The sequence below is a fragment of the Aegilops tauschii genome, chromosome 1, assembly GCF_002575655.3.
Source record: "Aegilops tauschii subsp. strangulata cultivar AL8/78 chromosome 1, Aet v6.0, whole genome shotgun sequence".
Lineage (NCBI taxonomy): Eukaryota > Viridiplantae > Streptophyta > Magnoliopsida > Poales > Poaceae > Aegilops > Aegilops tauschii.
Genome location: NC_053035.3, coordinates 7960766 through 7974925, shown reverse-complemented (window position 1 = coordinate 7974925; position 14160 = coordinate 7960766). Strand labels below are relative to the sequence as shown.

The following is a 14160-nucleotide window of genomic DNA, read 5'->3' as shown; positions in this document are numbered from 1 at the left end:
CCAAATACAAATCCTACCTGATGACTGTACCAAGTCCGTACCGGACTGGTCACACTACGTGGTTGATTCCAACAGGCTCGTCAATTGCCGCCCAAGCCCAATGGTAAATGGTGCTGCTGGAAGTGCCATTTTTTCTGCACTTTTCAGAGACTCGCCTCGGAGGTGCAATGCAGGCGCATCAGATACCAGGTAATTTAATGAATGAGTTGCCATTTGGCGCCCATGGATGGTTGCGGTTCCTATGGATGCCGGTGGAACGTGCACTTCCCTCTTGATTTGGGCGGGGGTTGCTATTATGTAGGTGCAGGTGTTTGTCGGCGTGATGAGAATTTTTAACATCAACATTCCTGAAGAAGAGTGGGCACAACACACATTTGCATTGATCTTGCTGAGCCGTATATTATACAGGAGAGAGCCTCAGGTGCCGAGCACCACTACTGTTTCTAACTGCACCACTACATGCCGTACGTGGGTGATCATGGGAACATGGGCGCTGTGTTCTTTGACTAGGCACAGAGGCACACAGCGCCCTATATTCTACTTTGCACAAACTAATTACCTTCTCGGGACGTCGTTTAAAAAATGAAATAAATCTTCTTTTAAGGTATTAGACCTGGTGATCCTACTACTAATGTGATTTTCCTGCTCTGCAGCCCGGCCATGGTGTGGTTCTGTACTGCTTGAAGAGGAGGGGGATGCCACGAGCTCCAGTCTTGTCGATGCCGAGCTTCTTGGACATATAATCCGAGCCATACAGAATCAAACAACAAGATAGCACATCAACACCAGACAGAAAAACCAACTATTCTTCTCCCACCTGCAAACTGACTGATACTAGCATAGACAGTGGCGTAGCCAGGCCTCAGGCTTGATCCTGGCTACGCAACTGAGTATAGATATTTACTAGAACGAGCAGAGTTTGGTTTATGCATGTAGCTAGGAACTGGGTGTTCTTCATGACATTAAGGTTGATGCATGATAAGGGGGTGCCAGGAGTCCCGGATGCTACCACACCTTTTCGTTACAACAAAACCAGGTTCCTTTGTTACAAGTTTGTCAAGTAAGCTAATTTGTTACGCGAATTTATTCCTTTCTCCATGTTCATGTCTATCTTACTCACCTATACTAGAAATAGAAGTACGCAAACACGGGATAACATGGGAGGTTCCACATTATATATGCATGTCATCTTATTCCACATTATATATGCTGTGTGAAATGAGTGCTCTGCTCGTCAGTTAATGGTGGTTTCTCATGCTAGTTCTGCCAATTCTTCAGCGCGTCTGCACGCCTGTACCTGATGCGACCGATTCTTCAGGAGGAGGAGCACTTCTTTGGTCTTCGTTGATCCGATCCATCTTTATGGCCTTCCAGTTTGTGTACTGCCGTCTGCCGTTGGCACTCGTAATCTATGTAAGCTGTAATCATTGCTGAGCTTTGCTAATTATTCAGCAGACATATGCTACAGCTTTGCTAATTATGCTGCTGGAAACTCAATCTGGAATTATGTTGCTGTAAATTAAATACTGCATTTGATGAATTCATGACGAAATTGGCGAGACGAGGTGTCTTCCTGTTATTGTTATTTTTCTTTGTCTATTCGTCGCATCTGAATCGGAATGTATGTAAGTTATCTTCTCAGTGATGTTGATGAATGTTCATCTAATAATGCAAAGTTCCATTTTTGTCTGAAAAAAATATAAATATTTGCTTCTCTCATCACGGAAATAAACAATCCTTCGAAGGACTGGTTCAAACATTTATTCCAACTGGAATTTGCACCTAAGAGCAATAGATAATTGTATATTTTAAATTTAACTTTCTCATCTTCTACGTACCTTGGAACATAAAAGCATGACTTTCACAAAGATTAGCAAGGAACAGTGGAGCATGGTGAACCTAATGATAAAAATCTACATCAAACTTATACAGAAACAAAGAAGCCCCTAAAAAACCTCAAGAGGGAAATAATGTTACTAAAAATGAAGCGACAAGGACATGAACAGTGCCAATGATTTGCAAATACATGGTCGCAGGTTGCATGTAGTGGCAGTGCAAAAATATCACATCATCCTGCCAAAACACTTCAGTCTGGCATATCCAGTTCAGTCACCAACCACTTCCACCACACTTCCACAGATCTCATAAATAAGTAGCCAGTAACATGTTTTGCTCTAAGGTGCTGCTGCTGCTGCTACGGTCCATGAATGAATTAGATTGAAAGAGAAGGCGTCATAATTCAGAGTTCAGCGTTTTTGTCCGAGAACACAAAAAGAGATTCTCAAATTCTGCATGAGCTTCTCTCTGCAGTTGACGTGCAGGGCTTGATCACCTCAGTTCCATCGCCTCCCTGCATACATCAGTTGATCAATCACACATTGTTAAAAGCACGACCAAATTCTGCTAATTAATGAGTTGATCACAACATGTTAAAGAAGTGTTGAATTCTACACAAATTCTGCTAACTAATGAGTTGATCAGAACACCTAGAATCTGCAGCTGCGCTGACAGTGCAGATCGAAACTCTTACCAGAACAAGTTCTCAGTCTCTTCGCTTTCAGGGTCCAACTCTAAAGCGCGTGAGAGTGAGTAGTGGGCTCTTTCATAGTCCTAAGGAAGGCAAGCGCGCATCAGAAACGAATAACAGGTATGAAAGGAGCAATGGAATTGTCAGTTTGAACTCGATCTCCTATTGCACCTTCATGAACATTAGAGCTGCTCCTTGCCGATAGTGCGCCTTTGCCCACTTTGGACGAAGCCTCTTGCATTTAGTTGCATCACCATAAGCCTTTTGTCCATCACCCATGCGAAGCCAGAAAAGACTCCTGTTTGACAGCAACTTAGGGTCAAAGTTATCCATCTTCAGTGCCTGCAGCAGACAAAGCAGTGAAAATTAGCAGCGTTATTGGCACATTCTAGAAACACTGCTCAGCTTAGGCCAAAAATTTGTCATCTGTTCTATAGGTACAAGGACCGAAACACAAAACTGTGAGAAAAGAGCAACTAACCACCTGAAATTCCTCCCAATGAAATGGAAGACGGATATTAATGTGTTTCAATTCTTATTTTACTTTTGAACATAATTGTTGCTATTTTCTGTTACGAGTAGCCATAGGAATGACACTTTTCTCTAGTCTACACTATTTGGCTAACACTTCGTGTATGCGACAAGATGCGCATCCACAATAGTGGCTTATCTTTCAACGGGGTCATGTGATTACAAGGTAACAGGTAACATTTACTCATCACCAAGATCAATTAATGCCAATGATAAATCAACTAATAAATTGTTATGGAGGAACATATTTCATGGCTGTACCACCAGTCTACAAAGAAAAGATAGTTCGGCAATGTACCTGTGTGTAGAGCACTGGCGCATTTACATAATCCTGCTTTCTGAATGCTTCATCCGCTTGTCGTTTCATGTCACACATCCTCTTTTTCACAAAATTACCATCCTAGGCAACTCATAGTAACATGAGTCAGATATTTTATATATATATATATATATATATATATATATATATATATATATATATATATATATATATATATATATATATATATATATAGGGTCGTGCTATTCGTCACCCTGGGTGAGGAATAGTTATTCTTCACCCCCTCTCTGTTTTGACATCAATGCATCGTATTTTTACGTTTTGTAAATTTTGTCTTATTTCATACATAAAAAAAGAACGTAAGAAAATATGTACTCGCCGTAAAAAATATTTTATGTTACATAAAATTACAAATGTAAAAACATATTGTAAAACATACATAAAATGTGATTTTTCTGATCTTATAACTTTTTTAGACCAAATTTTACATATTGAATTAATGTGCATGTAACTATTTATATTCTAAACGTAATTTATTTAGGAAGTGATCGTAAGATTACCTCGGGTGAAGAATAACTTATTCTGCATCCTGGGTGATGAATAGTAACACTATATATATATATATATATATATATATATATATATATATATATATATATATATATATATATATATTAAGAGCTCTGATGCATGTTTGGGAAAAACAGTGCTTAACTGCTGCGGCATGCATGATGGTAAGGTGAAGTGAATGAATACAAGAAACAATTTTTAATGAATGCAAGATTTGAAAATCCCCGTTCTCACTTGCTACCCAGACAGGAAATAAAGTAAGAGAGCTATTAAAAAACGAACTGGCTACCTGTATTTTATAACAAAATCAGATTTAATGAATTACCAATTGAGCAGATTAAGTTATCCAATAGAGCATTATAAAAAAAGTATTTTCCATTTAAAAAATAATAGATGAGTTTTCAGGAACAGAGATCAGACAGCGATGCAGATGCAAGAAAACACATGCGCACACCATGAGTGAGGAATAGGAGACTAAACTTTGGCAGTTCTCGATCTACAAGTGTTACACATCGACTTAACGCCTACACACTCAGAGTTAACATACACCAAAATTTCCAAGGGTGTGCAAGAAAATTTGCAGCGATGCACCTCAAGTTGCTTGATTTCCATCTTCACATGACTAATGATTCCATCAACGCTCCAATTTGCCACAGTTGAAATGGGTGAGGTGAACGGAAAGAGAATCTCAACATCTTCCCGTGTACCATACTCAGCAGCCCACTCTATTGGCAATCTATCAAACTGTCAAGGAACGATGAAAGCTTTAAAAAGGAAATACTCAACATTAAGAAATAACCAATGCTCTAGACATGATAAATGCAAACCATATCAATTCACTACCACCATAATAGGTCGTCGTAGTGTTGGTGTGCCACATGTATATATACCTGACCAAATTAAAGACATGGCCCAAAGTGGACAACTCAAAGCACTAACAAGTATATGCAAAAAGTAAAGGTAACTAATCCTTCTATTTTTATTTTACAGACATCATCATGTATGTGTACTTGCGTCATAACTCATACGATTGTTGCATATCTTTATAAGACAAGTCTGCTGAAACTATAGAGCCAAGCAAGACACAAGAATGTGTCAAGAAGATCATTCACCGTGTCAGAAACATTTGGGTTTGCACCAGCTTCCGATAAGCACTTGATAGCTTCAGTTAAGCCCTTCTCTGCAGCCTTTACCAGTAGATAATCAAGAGTACTATCACCACTGACATTAGCTCCACCCTATCAGATGCAAATGTATAGCCAATCAAATATCAGTCTAAAGAATCATGCATTTCTAATGCAAAAGCAGAGGATACTATACCTGAATCAATAGCTTCACACAGGATACAGAAGATTCTTGTAATGCCATGCTTAAAGGTACAAACTTAAAAATAGCCTTGTTGTTGTTGGGCTGGAAAATAAATAAAGGACTTCATTTTCGTGCCAAAATATGACAGTTTCGACATAAAAACGGAGCAATTGGAGAACTTTGGGTTTAGTCTCCAACTAAAAAAAATCCTCAAATGCAGGTGGGAACAATTGGAGGAAGTAGCAGAAACTGAGCAAAAGGAAGAATTAGAGTCAAAAGATAACATATAAAGAAAGAATTTGAATAGTACATCTGCATTGTGCTCCAGAAGGATCTTGACAATACTAGCAAACCCTCTAAGAGCAGCAATCGAGAGTGGTGTCCCAAGATCTGATATGGCATCGACATCAGCTCCTCTAGAAAGCAGAAACTTTACTATTTCAGAGTACCCTGAAGAAAAGAAGAAGAAAAAGGTCATAATACTATTGCCAGTACATGAATGGAACGTTTTTTTGCGCAATAACGTTTTAATAACTAGTGTGGGGAAGGATTTTTGTTGGTTCACATTTCTCTGAATATGCATAGAGAAAGAATTACCATAATCAGTTACTATAAGAAGATGATTGCGTAAATAAATATTCATTTGGATGCGGGAGGATGTGGGGCAATAGCTAACACTGTATGAACTATTAAGTAGATACCCCCAAGAATGCATATAATACTAAGTAGACAAACAATTTCCGCAGAACTAGTTCCAATGGCTGGACTAAAATGATTGATAGCAATACAATGACACATGGATTTTTCACGTAATAACCGAGAGCCGGAATTTAAGAAATTCTTATCCACTAAAGATTCTTCGCCGCAATAATTAAAAGTCCATCTGTCTCTCATGGACACTTTAGAGTGCCTAGAAGCTGCACAATCTACTTCTTGTTCTCTCCAATCTCGGCATTCTTTTTTCAATACATAAGAAACTAGTACGAGAAAAGCCAGCTATCACTCCTCTGAGACGGCTAACTCATAGATTGGTTGCCCTGTTTATACGCTGATGAACATGAGAAGCAAATAAGATCAGGCTATTTTTAATTTATGGCAACATGAAAATCGTTTACTAGGCTAGCGTAGCTCTTGGTAAAGTAAATCCACTTTTTATCACCATGGCATTCCTCTCCCTCCGACCTACACTGTAGAGTAACATCTGATGCTAGGTCCAGCAGAAAACAAATTTGAAAATGAAACAGATCCAGCACAAAACAAAAACGCTTGGACTGAGCATGAAACCAACACATATTCTTACGGCAGGGGAAAGTAAAAATCAAGAGAAGTTACTTTCATACCATGAACTGTAGCTGCATGAAGAAGAGTGATGCTTCCACGCTGCTGATGCAGATCGGCGCCACGATCCACAAGGTACCTGACAGCGGGGAGGTGGCCATTGGTGACGGCATGCGCCACAGGTGTGAACTCTAGCAATAGGAGACAGAGTAGCCATCTGAAGTTGGTGATCAAGTCATAAAACTATGCATGCTTTAGGATCTGAAAGGCGTGGACGAATTACCCTGGGCGGTGTCGGGGATGTCGACCTCCATCTTGACCTCCTCCACGAGATACTGGTAGACCGGCAGCTTGAAGAGCATTTTTAGTGGAGCGCGTTCATGCCCATGTAGGTGGTGTTGGCCACTGTCGCCGGGATCCCATGCCCATGCACGTCCAGCTCACACAGAGCATTTTTAGTTAGAAATCATGACACATATATATTATACTTGTACTGCAATGAGAATCAGAGAGAAATCGCCACTGATTGTCAGCAAGGGGATCAAGAATTTGGTCCGAAACCCCCGATTTGCAGCTTGAAAAACGCCCAAGGTCAAGCCGGCTGTGATGGAGCAAGGCAGACGGATGGAAGGTTCTGGAGTGAGTGGGAGAGGTGGGGGAATACAAAGGGCGGGAAATGGGAGTGAGTGCGGGTTCTTCCGGGTTTTTTTAAGAAAAAAAGTCCATTTTACTCCCTTAAACAAAATTTTATCCAACATTGTTTCTTTCTTTTTTTTGAATTTTTTTTTCTAGTCTATTCATCATGAATCATGGCAGTACAACGAAAACTAGAAATTATAAAAATTACGTCCAGATCCGGGCAAAGCGAGGCGAAGGCGCGCCGCCGTCATCGGCCCTTCCTCGCCGGAGCCGGGCAAACCGTAGACAGTTAGGAAGTCGCCGTGCTAAGGCCCCATAGGACCAGCGCAACAGAACAACAACCATCGCCGATGAAAAATATCGTAGATAGGAAGGATCCAACCTGAAGACAGATGAATGTAGACGAACGACGACCAGATCTGAGCAGATAGACCTAAGGCAGATCCACCGGAGACATACCTCCACATTCTCACCGATGACAGGATGGGGGCTAGGTGGGAAGAACCTTATTCTATCTTCAGAGAGTTGTCGTCATGTCGCTTTCCTGAGCAGGACACAAGTGTTAACAGAACTCGAAGAAACGTCTAAAAACAAAGCCCTGCCGCCAGCAAGTGCCGGGATCCACCGTGCCCCCATGGCCCTAAGGCGACAGGAGACGAAGCGGGCTGGCGACGATGCCTGCGGGAGGCAGGGGAACCCTAAGTTTTCTAGGGACAGCAGCCGGCTGATGTGATTGTGAAACGTGCCCTAAGCTCTTGCTCATTTCTTTTTTCTGATGTGTAGGTAGTCAAATCGGTATTTGAGCAGTGGGGCCCTCTTATCAGGTGGGGCTCCTTGACCTGTCGTCAATGTTCCTCCCCCGCGTGGCGGCCGTGCTAGTGCATGCGCATGCAGCCGGAGCCGCGAAAAAGAACGTGTCGGGCTTCAACACCAACATCGGAGGCCATACAGTCATCAGGTTCTACTTCGCCAGGGCACTCCTTGCGGCGGGGCATGCACTCATTGTGATCACCATCCGCAACGAGGGATCCGAGAAGATGAAGAAGCCGCCCTTCTCCCGCCTCACGATGGGTGTGATACAGTGACCTGACCACTGGGTTTGTGTTTGTAATGGGAGCCCTGATCTAATGGATTCGTGAAGGAGCTAGCGAATGACTGGGCGAAGACAATGTGGGGTGAGCTAGCGGAGGCCGACGGGGCATGCGAAAGCGGCCGATGCCGATCCCGTGGTCGTTTAAGATGATGTATGAACCACATAGGATAGACTAGGGGGTTAAGAGAACGGGGAAAAAGTTCCATCGATAAGGGACCGCGGCCTCTTCCATTGATTCAAAGGATTTTGAAATGAATTTAAATCCTTAGGATTTTAACATCCTATTTTTTATCCATTGTGGAAAATAGTCTGTAACTGGTAGAAAACCGCAAAGACTATATATCGCTCTCCTCGAGTAATATCCAACGGTCGCCCGCGCTTGCTCTTACCTAGGCCGACTTGTAAAACGTTACTTTTACTAGTAGTGGTTTGTCCACGTTACTCATGCCCTTCGGAGCATGTTCTTGTGGTCTGCATCGATTGACCGACTCTGACTCTAGCACTGCAAACTTAAAGATACATATGCACCAGTCATTGTGTGCATCTGCAAGGAAAGTTCATTCTGATGCAGAAAAGGCAGGGTGCATAAGCAGCCTTGAAAGAATTCTGCCACAGTGTTTCAAAGCTAGCGTCTTGTTACACATGTACTCTAGCTAGAGTGTACGATGTTTCTGGAAAAAGTTCTACATAATAGGTATAAAAAGATTAATTGGTAAGTTCTTTCTATTGAAGTCAACAAAATATCCCAACCAAAAAATAAAACAAAATATCAATCTAGAATTCAGGATCAGATCTAATTTCTCGTAATGGTTAAACCAGGCATATGATTTTCCTGGAAGAACTTTGAAAGAGGTTCCTAGTTGCAGACATCATGCATGACATCATTTGACATGAACACCGTGTCCGAACAAGAGATGTACGTTGCGTTTTTTAGTATGGTTAGAAAATAATATATAAAAAGATTAATTGGAAAGTTTTCCCAACCAACAAATAAGACAAAATATCAATCTAGAATTCATCAGATCTAATTTCACGTAATGGTTAAACCAGGCATATGATTTTCCTAGAAGAACTTTGAAAGAGGTTCCTAGTTGCTGACATCATACATGACATGAACACTGTGTCCAAAAAAGCGATGTATGTTCCCTTTTTTTAATATGGTTAGAAAACAATATATAGAAGAAAAATATATACAAGCGATGTATGTTCCCTTTTTTTAATATGGTTAGAAAACAATATATAGAAGAAAAATATATACATGCAATGCGTCTAGTTCCCGATGTTATTGGTGATGTCATTACATGCACACCATGTCCGAACAGGACAGCAAGCAACCTATGTTTAGTAACCGCTTCCTCTCAGCTTCAATTGCTAATATATATTTTCTCTATTTTAGGTTTAAATTTGAACCCTTATAGCTAGGACCCACCATTAGGTTGATGCATAGGGTAACATAGCTTATGTAGAGGGTTGACCTGACTCACTTGCCTCTTATTATATTTGTATCCACTTGATGCTACATAATAAGTCAGCAAAAAGCGCCCTCTACGGAGAAAAACGCTTGTACATTAAAGAAATTGGCTTCTATCGTCGCTTTAGAACTTTTTCCTTCCTGACATCTTTTTGGAATTAGCAATTATATCCTACTCCCTCCATCCCATAATGTAACACGCTCTTTTTTTACACTACACAAGTGTCAAACATTATGGGATAGAGAGAGTACTTACTAAGAGAGGCTAGCGTAACTTTTTGTGCACGCTCGAAGAAAATATTGTCTTCTAAACCACGATCGATACACGTTCTTGTAGAATTTTTTTGTAGATATTGTTTATTCTTGGTATTGGCGATCAGGTTCAGCAGGGGGTGTAACTCCAAGGCTCTGTAACGAGCACACAGCGGAGCACCCAAGAATGTGCAACACCGTCACATCATACTCATAGACAAAACAACTACATTTAGTCCGCGTATAAGTCCACAGATTTGCCAGCTTCAATTTAAAACAACACAAAGCAAAGCAAATTAGCAAAGAAGCCGAGATGGCCAGTCAATCTTGCGCACCTCTCAAATTATAGTGCACTAAAATGGATCGTATACGTTACACACTAATAATTAATTAGTGATCAGTTGGCCCGGTAAATCCTCTAAGTGTCACCATCAAGAAAAGCTCGCAGTTTCTCCAAAGTAAGAGTAACACTATATAAACGGCAAAGAGCTTGGTTAGTTGCAGTCCATCACAAACATACACAGTGGGAGAAGCAACACAAGCAGACACACATGGCCCCTCACGCTCTCTCTTGGATTAGTGTGCCTCTGCTTGTCTTGTTGGCCGCGTCGACATCCTTTGCGGCGTCGAGGGGGGCTTGGGCACCCAAAACCGCCGACCCGGACGATGGGTTCACGGCGGTGAGCCTCCACGAGAGCAACTTTGTGCTGCAGCGGCCGTTCGACGAGGCGAGCGGCGCACGGTACAGTTTCAACGGCACCGTGCGGAAGCTGTGGGTGCTGTCCTCAGACAAGCCACATGCCCGGCAGAGCCATACCAGCCCAAGAACTGAGATCAGGATGGCAGTAAGTTTATCATCACTACTAGACCTTATGTATTTGGGTTTAATAAAATTTGAGTGATCTTACAGCTGATTGCTTCTACCTGCAGGGATACGACTACAGCTCCGGTGTGTGGCAGTTCGAAGGCTACGGTTACGTCCCCTCCGGCACGACGGGGGTGTCCATCATGCAGGTGTTCGGCGCCGGCGAGACGGCCACCACGCTCATGCTGCACGTCTACGACGGCGCGCTGCGGTACTACGACCGGCAGATCGTCGAGGATGCCATCTATGACAGGTGGTTCCGGCTGAACGTGGTCCACGACGTGGAGGGGTCGACCCTCACCGTGTACATCGACGGGCAGCAGAGGCTGCACGTCGACGGCCGCGGGGGCGACTCGCACTACTTCAAGTTCGGCGTGTACGCACAGAACCACGACTCGAGCTGCATGGAGTCTCGCTGGAAGGGAGTCAGGATTCTCAAGAAAGACACGTCACACTGATTCAGACTTTACGTACGGACGATTAATTATTCTTTTTCTTGTATATATATATGTATAGTGTCGCCTTGTCGGAATGAGTATGTACTATTGTTTGTGCCTGTGTATGGAGTATGGACTTTATGACTTGTTAGCGGCAGGTTGAGTATATGTATATATTTTATTATTTTTCAGGGATGTCGGAACATAATTCTAGATGTGTATAAGCTTAGTGCACAGCATTGCAAAATTCTTTGCGAAGTTTTGGCAAAAAGGGTGGCACCATACTTAAAAGATCTTATTTCCCTGTGTCAAAGTGCGTTCCTGAAAAATAGGTGCATCCAGGACAACTTCTTATATGTAAACAATGGCATTAAAGAGGCTCACAGGAAGCAACAACAGCCGATATTCTTGAAGCTGGACATCATAAAAGCTTTCGATTCCATTGGCTGGTCATATTCCTGAAAGTAATGAAGGCCTTTAGATTCGTCAAGAGATAGTGTGATTTGATCTCCTTACTTTTGGCATCTGCAACTTTGAGGGTCCTTTTGAACGGAATCCCAAGGAAGTCCTTCCACCACATAGAGGCTTGACGCAAGGGGACCCCTTGTCTCTGATGCTCTTTACCTTGGTAATGGAGCCACCGTAAAGAATGCTTGAGATAGCAACACAGAGGTGGATTCTACCTCGACCCACCACAAAAGTAGCAAAGATTGGAGTGAATTTCTACATAGATGACGCTATGATTTTGTAGTAATCCATTAAAAGGAGAGGTCAAGGCCATAAAAGGATATCAGGCAATGTTTTGAAAAGGTGTCGGGGCTGAAGGTCAATATACACAAGTGCACTGCATATACCATCAGATGTGATGCAATAAATTTAGAGGTGTTCCTAGAGGCTTTTGGAGGAAATGCTGCTAATCTACCATGCAAGTACTTAGGACTATCACTGAGCATCAGAAAGCTAAGGAGAATGGAAATCCAGTCGCTTCTGGACAAAGCGTCTGCAAGTTTAAATCCTTGGAAAGGTAAACTGACCATAAGAGGCCGGGGAGGTTGCTGGTAGTCAACTCGGTGATCACTGCTATGGCAACATACTAGCTTTTCCCCGCGCGGCGGCACGCCGCGCCCATCGATACGGTACATGTATAGTATATGCTACTTTTGGCTCATGTGATGGAAAATATAGATGAACAACATAGTTGGGCATTGCCAGTGATTGGAGATGGAGAAGATAAAGATAGATTAATTTTAATTATGGGTTGTATGATAATTTTCTTCCTTTTTTCTTGTGTTTTAATAGTTGTATTGATTGATATGTTTTGAGAATCGTAGATATGGGGCATGTTGAATGTAGAGATCTCCTTGTGGATATTCCGTAAACTTTTGGTGGAAGAAAACTCATTTTTGAAAGTAGTCATCTTGGTGAGGAGAAATATAGTAGGAGATGTTACATTTGTAGGGTGGAAGTCCTGTTATCGGATGATAACACGTTTGATTAACTCGCGTCCCGATAAAATACATAAACTGAAATACAAAGTCGGAGACATAACAGTGAAGAATCACTTCTTAAATTCTTCAAAGAAGGAAACACATAACCAGATATTTGAAAATCGTATCACACTAACAATAAATCCGTATAAAAAATTGTTTAAAATACTACTTTTTATTTCAATTAAAACTGGTTGCACTTTTTGGCATTCATTCATTATGCTTAACAAACATATTTGAACTTTGTACATTTCAATGTGTCAATGATAATATATTTTATATAAAAAAGGAAAAACAATGCAGAATAAACTTATAAATATACAAAATTGTTTGAATTTTCAGGAGATAATATTTTATTGATATGAAAAATATCAAGGCTAACATAAATTCATTCGAAATATGAAAAAAAAACCGGATTCAACTATTAAAAAGAGAGCACATGTAGTGTAGCCAAATCGGACATGGCACAGAAATCAGGAACTGCATGTCAACCGTGCAATAATTTAGGAACCCACCGCCCTACAAAAGCGGACACGCATACACCAGACAAAAGGAATGTCTAACAGCAACCAACAATTGTAGATACATCCAGAGTTGTACCCGGCCAAATCCCACACTAATTAGCGTGTTGATTGGCCCAATTTACTGCAAGAAAAACTCAAAATACTCAGAAAAGAAAATCCTAGCTCAATCAGGTCAGCGAATCAGCATGGCCCACGCACACACGAACACGCAAATTCTCAGGTTGCTATTGACCAAGTGGTGAAACCTGCAAGCGTATCAGAATGCTAATATATTGATAGACACTCAAACATGCCACGCATACAATTTTAACATAGCTCCCAGGAGTTATATTCATTAGCCTGAATAATTTCTTGTTTAGTCTTGATGCCTGCATACAACAAATATGAGAAGGGGGTAAAACCATATTGTTTAGTAAGCATACAGAACTGTTGAAAACTGAGTTACAGCAAGTGCTGAACATGTATAAACAGTTTTGACTGGAATTGCACCATCCCCCTTGAACCACGAACTGTTTTTTAGAATATATAACATCAATCATACGTTCATAACTGGTTCTCATCCAATCCTAGTGGGCAGCTCTGAGCCAGAGGTCACCCATCGGCGACCCCCGGCCCTGCCCCCGCCGCTCCTAGGCGACACCCTCGCCGGCAGTGAAGAGAGAACCCAGATTAAGGAGCTTTAGAGAGAAATTTAAGTAGCAGATGGACGTGGCTGCTGCTCACCTGCGAGCCGCATCAAGGATGTCGCGCGCGCGATGCAGCCTCCTATGCTTTGCCAACCAGGACTGCTTGTCGCTTCGGAGATATTCTCGACGCCAAACCTGTAGTGGATACGGCACACATTGCACAGCTTCCGCCGTCTGCCGGCCCGCCGTTGTGGCGTGTCCTTCGCGCGGCA

At 41.9% G+C, this 14160-nt stretch overlaps 1 protein-coding gene and 1 pseudogene across 1 annotated transcript; one reads left to right on the top strand and one right to left on the bottom strand.

The window, feature by feature from the left end:
- Window positions 1-2328: 2328 nt before the first annotated feature.
- LOC109756720 (uncharacterized) lies at window positions 2329-6960 on the bottom strand (annotated as a pseudogene).
- Window positions 6961-10500: 3540 nt separating this feature from the next.
- LOC109756711 (citrate-binding protein-like) lies at window positions 10501-11272 on the top strand. The gene is made up of 2 exons (XM_020315547.1): window positions 10501-10794; window positions 10880-11272. The coding sequence occupies exons 1-2, from the start codon at window positions 10501-10503 to the stop codon at window positions 11270-11272; spliced, it is 687 nt and encodes a 228-aa protein (XP_020171136.1).
- The last annotated feature ends 2888 nt before the right edge of the window (window positions 11273-14160 follow it).

What these genes read in the sequence shown, in the direction of transcription:
- LOC109756711 (XM_020315547.1), top strand. Translation starts at nt 10,501, where the DNA reads ATGGCCCCTCACGCTCTCTCTTGGATTAGTGTGCCTCTGCTTGTCTTG. An exon ending in GAACTGAGATCAGGATGGCA is followed by an intron (nt 10,795 to 10,879) that starts GTAAGTTTATCA and finishes TTCTACCTGCAG; the next exon opens with GGATACGACTACAGCTCCGG.